The sequence below is a fragment of the Rhinoraja longicauda genome, chromosome 13, assembly GCF_053455715.1.
Source record: "Rhinoraja longicauda isolate Sanriku21f chromosome 13, sRhiLon1.1, whole genome shotgun sequence".
Classification (NCBI taxonomy): Eukaryota; Metazoa; Chordata; class Chondrichthyes; order Rajiformes; family Arhynchobatidae; genus Rhinoraja; species Rhinoraja longicauda.
The window spans coordinates 27,708,330-27,724,361 of NC_135965.1; the positions used below are offsets into that span (position 1 = coordinate 27,708,330).

A 16,032-nucleotide genomic window follows, 5' to 3' on the forward strand; every position below is an offset into this window, starting at 1 on the left:
AAATAAATTATAGACAAAATAATAATATTACACCAGCATTGTGTCAGTGTTGCATCAATCACCCACTGCTTTATCATTTAAGAACTCACCAAGCAATTCACAAAATGGATATCAAGCAATTCACAAAATGAATATCACTTCTCGGTGGCCAACAGTTCCTAAATTTTTGGTCAATTATCAAGGAGAGACTGAAAGGAAAGAACTGTACCACGAGACAAGCTCATTGAGGCCATAATTCAGCGAGGGTATTGGGATTAAAAAATCCTTGGAAAATGTCAGGTTAGTTAAATCCATGTCAAATCAAGTCAAAGACATTCATAAAGAACCATGTGGTCATATAATGTACCAAGGACATAACAGTGAGATGATAATGAATAAAAGGTAGCCCTGTGATGTGTATATTGACTTATTATATCCGAATGTTTGCCTGATTTAATTAATTTGCACAGGGATATTCACAACTTATTGCAACTCCAAACTTAATATCATCTGCAAATTGATACACAATGCATTGTGTTGACATTTTGATATTCCTTCTACCAGTGTCATATGTTATGTATCATCACAAATTGTTACACAGTAGATACAAAAGCTTTTCACTGTATCATTATATGTGTTGATAATAAACCAACAATATCAATTCTCCTTGTCCATACATATGGTAAAACATGGAAGCCTTGGTAAAGAATTACAAGGGACATTTTTTGTGCCAACTAGATCCTCAACTTCCTCATCAATGGAACACAATCAGTTCAAATTAACAGCAACACCTCCTCAATAACCATCAGCACAGGAACACCTCAAGGCTGTGGTCAGCCACCTGTTCTACTCACTCTATAAACATAACTCCATCTTTAAATTCACCGACAATGCCACTGTTGTTAGATGAATTACGGATAATGACAAGTCAAAGTATAGGAGGGAGATCAGTCATCCGATTGAATGGTGTCAGAACAATAACCTTGCTCTCAACATCAGTAAAATCAAGGAACTGATTGTTGACATTAGAAGAGGAAGGCCGAGGATCCACAAACTTGAATTAATCGATGGGATGGTGGTAGAGAAAGTAAAAAATGTCAAATTCCTTGCATGCATATCTCTGAAGATCTGTCCTCGACCCAGAACATTAATGCAATCACAAAGAAAGCCCATCATGCCTCTACTTCCTGAGAAGATTGTGGAGATTTGGTATGTTGACGAATACTCTCTTGAACTTCTACAGGTGTACAGTAGAGAGCATATTGACTAGTTGCATCTTGGCCTGATTCAGCAACTCGAACAGCCAGGAATGAAGATTGTAAAATGTGGTGAACACTGCCCAGTCCATCACCGGTACTGACCTCCCCACCATCGAAGGGATCTATAGGAGGCACTGCCTTAAAAAGGCAGCCAGCATCATCAGGGATGCACACCATCTTGGCCATGCTCTCATTTCACTTCTGCCATCAGAAAGAAGGTACAGAAGTCTGAAAATTGTTTCGTCCAGATTCAGGAGTAGCTTCTTCCCAACAACCATCAAGCTATTATTAAACACGACAAACTCCAACTAAACTACGAACTGCCTTAATTGCACTAGGGACTTGGGGGTTTGAATTTGTCATTGCAATATATTGTTTGTCTTCATATATAGAACCTATTTTAATTGTTTATTATGGTGTCTGCTGAATACTATGTTTACATATCTGTTGTGCTGCTGCAAGTAAGAATTTCATTGTTCTGTTTTGTGACATACAACAATAAAACACTCATGACTCTTGAAATTAAACACATACTTCTAACCAACCTTCCAATGTTACCACCCATGCCATAAATTCTCATCTTTGCTAATTATCCCTCGATGGCATTTTTTGAAATGCATTTTGGAAAAGTTTCAACATCCATTGACTCTTTCTCAAAATAGGTCCAGACTAATCAGATAACCCATCCACAATTAATCCATTTATCAATAGTCAAGTTGTCAGCCTCCTGACCGGTGACAAATTCATGCAAATACCCAGTAATCCATCACATCCTCAAGGACTGTTTATCCTTTTGGTTTTGCATTTCCATTACTTTAACAATTTAAAGCCATTATTTAATTCCTCAACTTGACATTTTAAGGTTTGTTCTGCTAGTGTTATTGCAGTGTCTTCCTCTATTTAAAAATACATGCAACATATTTAACTGTTCTTCCATTTCCTTATTATCTGTTATAGTCTTTTCTGTTCTGTTTTATGGGCTCTCATTCCTCTTTATCACACAGTTCCTCGAATTACATTCTGAAAACTTAAAGGCTTTTGCGACATTCACTTCATCCAGCTTCCTGTACATTTTTGTTTGCCGTTGATGCATTTTAGTTTTTCTTGTGTCAACATTTTCTTGTATTTCTCTGAAAATTACCCCGGAGATTTATTACTTTATTGTTTCATTTTATAGATCACTATTGTCCAACTACACAAATTAGAATACGTAAAAATATTTGAGCATTCTAACTTGTAACATTCATCAGTGGAAGTAGGTTGTTCACAATAAGAAACTAGATAATATAGGCTGAGGGACCCAAATAGAAAGCTCAACAAGTTCCAATATTCTCTCCCCGTATCATTGCTTTCACAATTTCCAAGTGAACCTCAGATGTCCAACATATGAAGATAATACTTGATGCACGACAAAGATATGCAGACCACCAGATCCAGCCAAAACAACTGGTGCATTATAGCATTCAGATGATGATGGGGGGGGTTACAGAAATAGATTTCTGCTCCTTATTGCCATCCAGCAACACGTTCCATGGGCACATGAAGAAACCCGAATGGTCATAGTTGAGCCACGATAATTTCTTGGCAAGGAACTGGACAATAGCCAGTACTTTATGACCCAAACCAAAAAGAGAAAAATAACTTAAGACTAAGTAAATTCTCCTTTCAAATATATAATTATCGTCGAACAATTGCCCTGCCCTGTTTTTTTTCTATTGCAATCCACATCAACTTAAAAATTATTTATTAATTTAACAAACTGGTTTCTCAACATTCATGCACTGGACTGCACGCTTACAACCTACACACTACTGCCTATCTTAGATTTTTCTTTCAGCATTCCTCTCAGTAACAGTAGCATGACATCTTTTCAAGCATTTAAAAAAAAAAAAAAAAGACATTTTCAAGACGTCTTGGCTATATTGGAGACTTCTTGTTTCAAAGTAAAAAGCCACATGATTTCAGCCCTTATTTGATGTAGTATTTGGGCCATACATTTATGAGCTATCTCAGATAAGGTGAAAACCCAAGTTTGCCTTTTTTCTTCTTTCTGTTCAGACTAAGCTTGTATTCACTCAAGTTTAGAAGCATGAGAGGGGATCTTATAGAGACGTATAAAATTATAAAAGGACTAGACAAGCTAGATGCAGGAAAATGTTCCCAATGTTGGGGGAGTCCAGAACCAGGGGGCACAGTCTAAGAATAAAGGGGAGGCCATTTAAAACTGAGGTGAGAAGAAACTTTTTCACCCAGAGAGATGTGAATTTGTGGAATTCTCTGCCACAGAAGGTAGTGGAGGCCAATTAACTGGATGAATTTAAATGAGAGTTAGATAGAGCTCAAGGGGCTAGTGGAATCAAGTGATATGGGAGAAGGCAGGCACAGGTTACTGATTGTGGATGATCAGCCATGATCACAATGAAGGGCCAAATGACCTCCTCCTGCACCTATTTTCTATATGCAAAAGATTTTGCAGCAGAATTTGAATTTGATTTATTCTATATCCTAGCTAACATTCATTCTTCAATTAATTCTGTCAAAACATGTTATTGGCATTGATCACACTTCTCCATACTGGATTTTGCATTGTACAAGCTGGTTGCTGCATTTCTTTACAATATGGACGACATTTCAAAGTAATTTGTGGAATATAAAGAGCTTAAGATACTTTGAAAACATCAAAAATGCTTAATAAGTACAAGTGCTTTATTTTTTCACAAATATGGTCACTGGATACACACCACTGCAAGTTACATTAATTCTGAACCATTCACAACTTTTCTTCAAAACCAACTAGACCTACTTACAAATTTGGGATCCTTGTTGAGGCACGCCTCGACAAATTCTTTGAAGGGCTTGCTGTAATTTCCTTCCAGAGTTGGGGGGTTGTTCTTTGGAATGAGGAATAAAACTCGCATAGGATGCAGCTCCGAATTAGGTGGCTCCCCCTTCGCTAGTTCAATCGCGGTTATTCCAAGGGACCAGATGTCTGCCTGAAAATTAATGTCAGAGACTGAGAAACTACTTGAAAAAGACTAGTTTCCTACATCAGTCTTTATTTGGAAACGTTTATACCTACAAAGGCAGGGAGACATCAGACTGACACTGTCTCGGGTTTTAAATGACACAGAACTTCGGAAGCCATTCAAGCAGTGATGCCCAAAACACAAATTTCAATATTAACTACCTTGCACACACCTCTGGCCACATCATCTCCAGAATGGGTGTAGGTTGGCCAGGTGCCAAACCGCATAAGCATTCTTAACTCATCTGCTGTCCCCAGTCTGTGCAGCACCAAGACGGGATTTTGTTAATTGCTGAATCTGTTCATTATAAAGAACACTTCTTTCCTTTATTGCCGTTTAATTATTCTGAACTCTGCCAGAAAGTTCACAAATTGGGAGCTCATTTTGTTCAAGTCTTACCTTGTGCTTTCAATCATTTACAAGAATGTTCATGTTTAAACTGTATATTTGAGCTGCAAAGGTTTGTTTTATATTTTTCATCAATTTTGCAAGCTTCCACAATCTTTGTGGCTCAAAACTCGATGCTTGTTGCTTAATAACATGTTAATTAGGCCATCAACCAAATAGGAAGAAAGGTGAAATGAAGTAACATGTGCAATGGTTCTTTTGTTTGATGTTAGTTTATGAGTGTATGTGTTATTGCATTTTTATTGATTATTCTTATTGGTCTTATTGTTGAACTGCGGGTAATGTTTCATTTCACTGCACATTTATGTGTACGTGATAAATAAGTGTTGAGGTGGATAGAGAATTGGTTGGTGGACAGGAAGCAAAGAGTAGGAATAAACGGGTCCTTTTCGGAATGGCAGGCAGTGACTAGTGGGGTACTGCAAGGCTCAGTGCTGGGACCCCAGTTATTTACAATATATATTAATGATTTGGACGAGGGAATTGAATGCAATATCTCTAAGTTTGCGGATGACACGAAGCTGGGTGGCAGTGTTAGCTGCGAGGAGGATGCTAGGAGGCTGCAGAGTGACTTGGATAGATTAGGAGAGTGGGCAAATGCATGGCAGATGCAATATAATGTGGATAAATGTGAGGTTATCCACTTTGGCGACATGAACAGGAAAGCAGAGTATTACCTGAATGGTGGCCAATTAGGAAAAGAAAAGATGCAACGTGACCTGGGAGTCATGGTGCACCAGTCATTGAAAGCAAGCGTGCAGGTGCAGCAGGCAGTGAAGAAAGCGAATGGTATGTTAGCATTCATAGCAAGATGATTTGAGTATAGGAGCAGGGAGGTTCTGCTGCAGTTGTACAGGGCCTTGGTGAGACCGCACCTGGAGTATTGTGTACAGTTTTGGTCTCCTAATCTGAGGAAAGACAATAGACAATAGCCAATAGGTGCAGGAGTAGGCCATTCAGCCCATCGAGCCAGCACCGCCATTCAATGCGATCATGGCTGATCACTCTCAATCAGTACCCCGTTCCTGCCTTCTCCCCATACCCCCTCACTCCGCTATCCTTAAGAGCTCTATCCAGCTCTCTCTTGAAAGCATCCAACGAACTGGCCTCCACTGCCTTCTGAGGCAGAGAATTCCATACCTTCACCACTCTCTGACTGAGAGACATTCTAGCCTTAGAGGGAGTACAGAGAAGGTTCACCAGATTGATCCCTGGAATGGCAGGACTTTCATATGAAGAAAGACTGGATAGACTAGGCTTATACTCGCTGGAATTTAGAAGACTGAGGGGGGATCTTATTGAAACATATAAAATTCTTAAGGGGTTGGAGGGGCTAGATGCGGGAAGATTGTTCCCGATGTTGAGGAAGTCCAGAACCAGGGGTCACAGCTTAAGGATAAGGGGGAAGTCTTTTAGGACCGAGATGAGAAAACATTTCTTCACACAGAGAGTGGTGAGTCTGTGGAATTCTCTGCCACAGAAGGTAGTTGAGGCCAGTTCATTGGCTATATTTAAGAGGGAGTTAGATGTGGCCCTTGTGGCTAAAGGGATCAGGGGGTATGGAGAGAAGGCAGGTACAGGTTACTGAGCTGGATGATCAGCCATGATCATATTGAATGGCGGTGCAGGCTCGAAGGGCCAAATGGCCTACTCCTGCACCTATTTTCTATGTCTATGTTTCTATAAACGACTATTGACTATTGACTCAATTATCTAACTTTGAATAAACAGAAACAAGAAAAGGTACTAGAATGGAAGCCAGATACACAGTGGTTGACGAAGAGAGAAAATTATCCATTCAAAATTGAGCCACATGCACAAATGGGAGAAAAGCAGAACAAGGAGAATGAAAAATAAATATAAACAGTACATGCATTTTAAAAATTGGTAGGCATGAACTATAAATAAATACAATTTAAGAATAAAATGAACTGATTTTGCTTCAGTTTACAGATTTTATATCGTTGGCTTAAAAACCATGAACAATGGCTGAAAGACGAGATTTACTGGGGTTTTCCCCCCATTATTTACAAGCCCTAATATTTCATTGCAGCTCACTATGATGATCATTTATTGATGCTTAAATAACCTTTTAATATATTTTCCAAGGATTAACTGCTGAACCAGCAAAATCGGGAGCAATAAATAATAAATCACAAACATTAAACGCAGCGAGGATGGAATAAAAACAGAAGATGCTGAAAATACTCAGCAAGTCAGGCAGCATCTCTGGAGGCAAAGACAGGGTTAATGTTTTAGGTCAATTACTTTTAATCAGAGCAATTCTGCAACATTGGGTAAATTATGTGCTTGCTAGCTTGTCGTTTCACAATGAAATAAGCAAATATCCTCTCAAGCTTTCAGATGTGACATTTCCTCTGCAGGAGTGTCAAAAAAGAGACGTCACAGCCTTAAAGTAAATAGCAAGATATTCAGGACAGAAAGGAAAAAAATCTGCACACGGAACGATGAATCCATGGAATTCACAACACTACAAGGACTGTGAAGGCTCAGTTGAGATTTTCAAATGCATAAATAACTTCTGAAGAAGGGTCTCGACCCAAAATGTCACCCATTCCTTCTCTCCAGAGATGCTGCCTGTCCTACTGAGTTACTCCAGCTTTTTGTGTCTATAATAAATTGCTTAGCAATTAAGGGAATCAAGATTTATCAGGTTAGTGCAGAAAGGATTAAGCCATGATTTTACTGAATGGCAGAACAGCACACGGGGTTCAATAGCCACTACTCCTTTTCCTGATGAGATTTGCTGGGCAGCTGCATTTTCTGACTTTTGTGCCTGCACATTGCAAAGCACAAGTTAGGAATGAGCTGGAAATCAGATAGCAGCACATCAAATCTCCACTCTACAGTAGAGCACAAATATCCTGAGCCAAGGAGTTAGATGCACATCTGACCCCTCTGTTTTTCATCAGAGATGAAAGTGTTTCTCAAGTGTTGCGGGACTCATGGATTTTGACTGAAAAGATTGGTGCAGATAACCTAGTAAATTGTAATGTTTTATTAATCTTTTTCTCATGTTTAAGTTAAGTTATGATAAATAACTTAAAATTAAATACTTTTGAATCATTTTTAAGCATCTTTGATCCATTTCCCAAAGTCCAATCCACATCCAAGACCATTCTACATCATGATAGTGAGGCCGCGATCTATGGAATACAGCAGAAAACAAGATCACAACTATTTCTCTCTCCGTTAATGCTGACTGACCTGCATTTCTAACATTTTCTGCCTTATGTTATGTATTCAAGGGGAAAGTTTACTTTACGTACATTGATGTGATTGGGAAAGTAACTTAAATGTAAATATGAATCAGTGCCATTGAACATGGCACAACTTCAGAAAACAGGAGCATTGGAAGAGAAAACCAAAATTATAATCAGCTAGTAGGAAACTGAAGAATAATTTGAGCTAAACAAAAGATAGTATATATTTGGAGAATAAATAATTTAAAAAATGCCTTTGAACTTTACACTAAATGAAAACTGTTATTGAAGTGTTGCTAACGGCAGTTCAGGCCAAAGATCATATATACCTTGATCTGATCCTACTGGTCCTATGGTTTACCCCCGCTCTTTATTCTTATGCTCTGGTTTAATGGAAAAAAAACCTCAAGTGATTATCTTGTTTGTGAAGATATTTATTGCAATACTGTACAATTCCAGTCAATGAGTCACAACCAATAGTAAGGCAATTAATATTTCTGGGTTGGTACCTGATCACTGTTGTAATGACACTAGATAAATACTGTAAAGGGACATCACAGCTCAAAAGAAAACAATTTAGATTTGAATTCATTATATTCTGTGCAAGTATGTAACAAACTGTTCTCAGGGCAGGAGCAGCAATAGCTGGCACAGGATTTCTAATGCAATGTGTATTGAGAAAATATACTTATGGATATAAAAAAATTTTTTTTTAATAAACAGGAAATGATCTGATGAACTGTTACTTTATCAAGAAGGTGCTGCCTTAAATGCACATTTCTCATTTCTACATGACAGAACTAATCAAGTAAAATCACTCCAGGAGGTTGGGTTCGACTTGCCTCCTAAGCAATTGGTCACAATTTGAATCTTGGAATGGGATGTGCCTACTGTAAACCTTTACCCCTTCCTTCCCATCACATTTTAGTTATGAGAAGTCAATTACTTGAGCAATGGAAAGATGCACACTACTATTTGAATGTTGTTCTTGGAATGGTACTTGGTCTTAACCAACATTTTTTTTTCTGATCCACACATGTCAAAGGTGTTTGGTTGACAGCAATAGGAACAAACCTGGAGGAGTGATAGAACATAAATCCAAAGATAAAACTCAAGCATTTGCTCACTCACTTTGAAGTCATATGCAGACTGCTTGATGACTTCTGGTGCCATCCAGAAGGGCGTGCCCACAAAAGTGTTCCTCTTTATTTGTGTATCTGTTAGTTGACCTGCAACACCAAAGTCTGCGAGCTTAACGTCACCTTGCTCAGACAGCAACACGTTAGCAGCTGTGGAAAGGTGACAAAACAGGACAGTAAAACTAACAATTCTACTGAAACCACTGTAAACCTGCTTCTGTGATCAGTCATGGTTCATTACATTTTCCAGAATAAGGCAGCCGTGGGTATAAATTCATCTTTAGGTACGAGCACCAAAATCTGAGCTGATACTCATATGTATAACTGTTAGCCTTCTACGAGGGACGATTTGGAAGTAGAAAAGGAGGAGTGGAGTGAAGTGGCCAATCCCAGCAAATAGACGCCTTTTTCTTTGTGGCATTCCCCAACAGTATAGCACAAATTCATACATGCAACCTCTTCATCAGATTCTGTTCCTGGTAGTGCAAATTTCCTGTTTTTAAGAAGAATCCTGGTACTGTTTCTTGTATTTTCTCCTCACCAGCTTTTAAGTCAGAAAATGGAAATCAAAACAAAGCACTTATAATTATTTGAAAAGTCCAATAAAACTGCAATATGACTTCCTGACTTTTATACCCAATGCCCTGACTGATAAAGGCAAGCATAACATATACCTTCTTTACTACTCTATATGTGTTGCCACTTTCAGGAACTTTGGTCTTGTACCGCAAGATCCCTCTATACATCAAAGCTATTAATGCTCTTGCCATAAACTGTATACTTTCCCCTTATATTCCACCTCCCAATGTACAACATCACACACCAGCTTGGATTAAACTGCCATTTCTGTGGCCGATCTATATCCTGCTGTATACTTAGACAATCTTCTCCATCGTTCACAACTCCATCAATTTTAGTGTTGTCTGCAAACTTACTAAGCCACCATCTACATTTCTGTCCAAGTTGCTTATATATATTACAAACCACTAAGGTCCCAACACAAAACCCCGCGGAACTCCAGCAGAATAATACCCTTCCATCACAACCCTAAGAGCAAGCTAGCGCTGAATCCAAACAACCCATAGATTCCATGCATCTTAATCTTCTTGATCAGCCTGATCGAGTGACTTCATCAAATGTCTAACTAAAATCATGTAGACGACATCCACAGCTTTATCCTCATCGATCACCTTCGTATCTCCTAAACTACACTCATTCAAGTACTAAAACATAACCTGCCTCAGACTGTCGCCAAATAGCCCAATCACTTCCAAATGAAAGTACATCCTATCCCGAAGAATCTTCTCCAATAGTTCACGGCCACTGATGTGAGGCTCAATGACTTATTATTTCTTGGATTATCTCTTCTTCCCTTCTTAAACCAAGGAACAACATTGAGTACTCTCCAGTCCTCTGAGACCTTGCCTGTGGCTAGAGAAGATACAAAGATCTTCGTCAGGGCCACTGCAATCTCCTTGTCTCTCTCAATAACCCGAAATAGATCCCATCAGGACATGGGATTCATCATCTTAATGGCCTTTAAGATCCCCAACACAAACTCCTTTTAGATCACAAGCTGGCCTAGCATATCTGTATTCCCCACAATGATCTTACTTTCTTTCTTCATGTCCTTCTCCTTAGTGAATACAGATGCAAAGTACACATTCAGTACCCGACCTACATCCTCTGACTCCAAGTATAAATTCCATCTTTTATCTTTGAGCTCCCTTCTTGCTTTTAATGTACACTAGATGACCCATGGACCCGTTGGGTCCCGGTTGTGGGGCAGGTGGCAGGCGAGGAGGAGGGGAAAGGGGAGAGGGAGCCACTTACCCCGGCCCCAGGCGGCTAGCAGTAGGAGAACGGCCGCAAGGCGCTGCCCCACGTTCGTCCTGCCGGCGGCCATCTTCTGTGGCCTTCTCTCTGCCCCCGCGCTGTACCATGGGAGGAAGGTCAGGCGCGGGGCACGCCGGGACAAGCGCCAGTCCTCCCGGCGCTGCTGCGCAGGCGCGTTGCCATGCAGGCAAGGCGCTGCTGGGCCCGCCAACCCTCCCCCAACTGTGCAGGCGCGGAGCCAGGCCTGGCAAGTGGGAGTGCATTTATTAAAGTTTATCAAGTGAATTACTGCTAAAATATAACGAAACTTGATACTGCACACTGTAGGTGAATGGTGAGTAAGGTGGACCTAAAATTGTTGCGCTATCGTGTACCATTTTGGCTGTATTTTGGCAACATGCATATACACAAGATGAGAGTTTTAGTAATATACTAGACCAAGTGGACCCGTTGGGCCCATTCCTCGTAGAGGGGGGACAGGGAAGGGAAGAGGGTGTCACTGAGTGAGCCCTGGACCCAAAGCCTCTCCTGTATTGGTGTAGGACCCTAAACCACCCCCACTCAATCCCCCTTATACCCCTCGTCCACCCCCCACTGACCCACTCCATCCTCCCTTCCCCACCCCCACTTGCCCCTCCCCTGCCCACACCCCCACTCCTCACCCCTATTCCCCCAGCCCTGCCTCCACCCCCCTTCCCCCTCCCCACCCCCTATTCCCCCATCCCCCACTTCCCTCCCCTCACCCTCCCTGCCCACACCCCTCTCCCCCCACCCTAATCTTCCCTCCTTCCCACCCCCACTCTTGCCTCCTCCCCACCCCACCCTCCTCCCCACCCACTCCTCCCCCATCCCCACTCTCACTCTCCCCCACCCCCCTTTCCCCCCACCTCCCCTTTCCACCACCCCCACTCTCTCCTCCCCATCCCCTGCCCCCCCTCTTCCCCACCCCCTGTCCCCCTTTCCTCCACCCCCACTCTCTCTTCCCCCCACCATCCCCCTTCCCCCCACCCCCCACCCCTCCTCCTCCACACCCCCACTCTCCCCATCCCCACTTTTCACTCCTCCCCACCCCAGCCTGCCCTCCTCCCCAGCCCCACTCTCCCCTCCCCCCCTCTTCCCCCTCACTCTCTCCTCCCCTACCCCCACTCTCACTCTCCCCCACCCCCCCTCCCTCCCACTCTCTCCTCCCCTACCCCCTCCTTCCCCACTCTCTCCTCTCCCCTCCTACCCCCACCCTCCCCTCCACCCACTCGGCCCCCACGCCCACTCCCCTCCGCGGACCCGTTGGCGGTGAAAGCCACTATGCGTGAGTGGAGGGAGGAGGAGGGAGCTCCGGAGTGCGGCAGATGTGGGCTGGCGGAGCTGGGACTACTCGAGGCGGACAGCGCGGCGGCCGAGACTCGGCAGAGGTGGGAGGCGGATAGCGCAGCAGGGCGGCGGGAGCTAGGACTACTCGAGGCGGGCGGCAGTGGCGGCGCGCACAAGATGGTGGAGCATGAGGAGGAAGAGGAGGAGAGCGGCCGCCATCTTTCTGAAGCACGACGGGGCCGTCGGTAGCAGCGACCTTCGTCGACAACGCCGTCGGTGGAAGCGGCCGCTGAAGGAGGAGGAGAAGAAGCTGCCCGCTGCGGCTTGTGTGGCGGTAATGGTGCGGGGCGCTGGGCCCGGGCAGGAGCGGGGACTCGAGGACGCCGTGGGTTGAAGGGACGGAAGGGAAGGATCAGTGGACCATCAGTCCGACCATCTCCCTCCTGCTCAGAGTGTCCCCCGGGTGTAGGAGAGTGGGGAGAGAGGAGAGAGACGGACGGCAGGTGGCGGCCTCGCTAACGGCGTCCATCTTGTTCGGGTGAGTGAGGAGAGAGGTCGTGCGTGCCCCATTGTGACGTCATATGCAGAGCACTTTGAAAAATTTGGTTTGAAATGAAATTAGAAATGAAATTTTGAAACTTTAAAATCTCTAACTTAAAAAATAAGACCAATTTAAATAAAACTTGTTATAAACAGTGGCCAGGACAGTAGTGAATAAGGCGGTGCTGAAATTGTGGCGCTATGGTTTACTGTTTTGGCTATAGGTCCACATGTCCACAACCAAATCTCAAATTTCAAAATTTCAGAGATATATATATATATATATATATATATATATACATGCATATACATATATATACACACACAAGATCTGAGTTTTAGCATATAGATAGATAAATATTTAAAAATGTGGGATTTTCCTTAATCCGACTTACTAATGATATTTCATGGCCCCCTTTCAGCACTTCTAATTGCCCACTTGCGAGTTCTTTCTTGTTTGCTTAATTTTTCTCAAAGATCCAGATTCGATCTTTCTACACCTTACATACACTTCCTTTTTCGTTTGGACCAAATTTACAACCTCTATGGCTTCCATTACTTTGTCATCCTTATCTTTTCTCCTTACTGGATCGTGTTCAAGCAGAACTCTAATCAGGTGACCTTTGAACAACTCCCACAGGTCAGATGTGTACTTACCCAAAAACAGCAGTTCCCCATTTACTCTCCCTAGCTCCTGCATAATAATGGTACCATTGACCCAACCACAATTTAGTATCTTCTTCCGAGGAGCAGGCGTATCCTTATTCAAAACAATTAAAAAACTTATGGAGTTGTGATCACTGTCCCCAAAATGCTCTACCACTGAAACACCAAGAACCTGGCCAGTCTTGTTTAACAGTACAGGAGCTCCCCGCTTACGATGCTTCGACTTACGATATTTCGACTTTGCGATGATGCAAATGGCAGCGACCCGTAGCGAGCTGCAGCTCGTTTCCGGCCACGTGATCAAGTGTATTCAATGCATTTCGACTTACGATATTTTCGGTTTCCGATGGGTTTCTAGGAACGTAACCCCATTGTAAGTTGAGGAGCTCATGTACTAGGTCCAGCATGGTCTTTCCCTAAGTTAGACCATCCATACACTATTTCAGAAAACTCAGATACACCTAACAAATTCTGCCCCATCTATGTCTTTTGCACTGAGCAAGTCTAAATCAATATCAGGGAAGTTATAAACATCCACTATGACAACCCTCTTGCTTTAGCATCATTCCGTAATCTATCTACATATCTGTTCCTCTGCCTCACCTTGGTTGTTGGAAGGCCTATAGAACAATCCCATTAGAGTGATTATAAACTTTCTTATTTTTGAGTTCCACCCATATCGCCTCATTGGACAAACCCTCTAGTATGTCTTCTTACCTTTAATATCTCTATGAATTTTCCGTTCCGAGTGCAGATAGTCTAAACCTTTAAGGATTTCCCGCAGAATTGTGGCAATGTACGTCTCCTCCAGAGGGCCTGGCTTTAGCTGCAAAGATTACACAATGCATTAACCATACTGATGGGCGACGAAGCACACGTGATGAATAATTGAACTATACTGTGGAAAGACCACTGGTTCAATTGGCAACCTGTAATCATAAATCTCAACTGGCAATAGTTTACAGGGGTTAAGAATGAGCTCAGGAATCTGAAATCCAGGATCACCCATGTGAATTGTATGGAAGTGAACTACAAAACATCTCCTCATCTATGTGTTGTTTTCACCAATGTAGGTAGCGCCTACTGTGAGCAATACACCAAATTAGGATCTGCAAGTGAATTCCGCTCACCTGGAAGCAGAGTTTTGGTCCCTGGATGTTGGGAGGTTAAAGAGGTTAAAGAGCAGGTGTTGCGTTACTTACAATTGCATGAAAAAGTGTTGTGTGAATTGACGTGGAGGTTCAATGCAATAAAGAATAAACCAGCAAATCAGAGAGAACTGTCCAGCTGGAATGCTGAATGGGGAGGGTAGACGATAGGAAGATGTCTAATTGAAGTAGTCAGAAAATATGGAAAATTATCTATTGAATGTGGAGGCTTGTAGAAAATGAGGACAAGGGGAACCTATCCTTGCTCCAAGTGGAAGAATTGTGTACAAGTGTGGGAACTGGGACAGACAGATCAGTGTCCAAGCAGATCAGGCAGTATATGTGAAGGGAAAAACAACGGGGAAGCTGTTGTTAAGGATATGGGAAAGCATCTCAGAAGCATGGGTGGATGTGTCGCCATTAGAAAATACACAATAAAGTCAGGAAAAACGAGGAAAATGGAACAGAATCCTTGGTGGAAGCAGATTGTGAGGAGGAATTTTCAAGATGGCTATAGGGGCCTGCAGGATTGTAATAGATTAAAACAAAAACAGAAAAAGATGCAAATATTCAGCCGGTCAAGTAGCATCTGTGGAAAGAGAAACAGAGGTAATATTTCAGGTCAAAAAATCTCTCAGAACTGAAGGGCTTTTATTGGACATTAGCCACTAACCTATCCCCCGAGATCGAGAGAGGCAGAGATACACTATGAAAGCAGGGTGGAAACTGGCAGCAAAGGTCATAAGATTTTGTTTAGTACTGGAGCAGGCCATGTTTTCTTCAATTTTAGATACCATTTTAGATATCATCACTATCTTTTCTCTGGACAGTTTATGATATACCTTAAGTATCGTCACATCAGATCTCCCCTCCGTAGCTTCCAAACAGAGCCTCAAACTTACTCTGCTTGCTTCTACCTCTTACCACAGATCCACAAATTATTGTTCTGCCTGCTTTGCACATCTTTACTATCCACTCTTCCTGTCACTTCCCACCTATACCTGGGACGCTTTTAATGCCCTCCACCATTTTGACAACTTCCAATTCTCTGGTATCAACCAACCCATTTTAATTATGGACGTCCAGTCTATATACACCTCTATCTCCGTAGATAACAGGAACATAGATCCAACAGTTCTTCATCAATACTCTCATCCACATGACAGGAGTTATACTGACCCTCAACAACTCATTTGATTTTTCCCACTTTCTGCAAATTAGCGACACCCGTATTTTTGTTGGCCATTTGTACCAGTCCTAGATCTGGATCAGCTCTGACACCTATTTCTAACTCTTTCATCCCTACATCGATAACTACATGGGTAAAACCTCTTGCACCATCATCTTTGCCACCAAGTTTCACTCGGCCCTCAAATTCACCTGAATTACCACTGACACTTTTCTGTATCTCAGTCTCCTTGGGAGAAAAACGATATACTTTAAACGATCAGCTGCCACAGCTACCTCCATGTACTCCGTCTCCCTTTTCTTTCGTTTCT

General features: G+C 42.3%; 1 protein-coding gene across 2 annotated transcripts in view; it reads right to left on the reverse strand.

Moving 5' to 3' along the window:
• The window catches only part of stk25b (serine/threonine kinase 25b), a 53,400-nt gene that overhangs the window by 11,086 nt on the left and 26,282 nt on the right, over window positions 1-16,032 (reverse strand). For both annotated transcript variants that reach the window (XM_078410659.1, XM_078410660.1), the window contains exons 4-6: window positions 14,103-14,211; window positions 9,028-9,185; window positions 4,046-4,231 (exon numbers count right to left, since the gene is read on the reverse strand). In XM_078410659.1, the coding sequence (XP_078266785.1) occupies window positions 4,046-4,231; window positions 9,028-9,185; window positions 14,103-14,211 (453 nt within the window). The remainder of the gene's footprint in view (window positions 1-4,045; window positions 4,232-9,027; window positions 9,186-14,102; window positions 14,212-16,032) is intronic.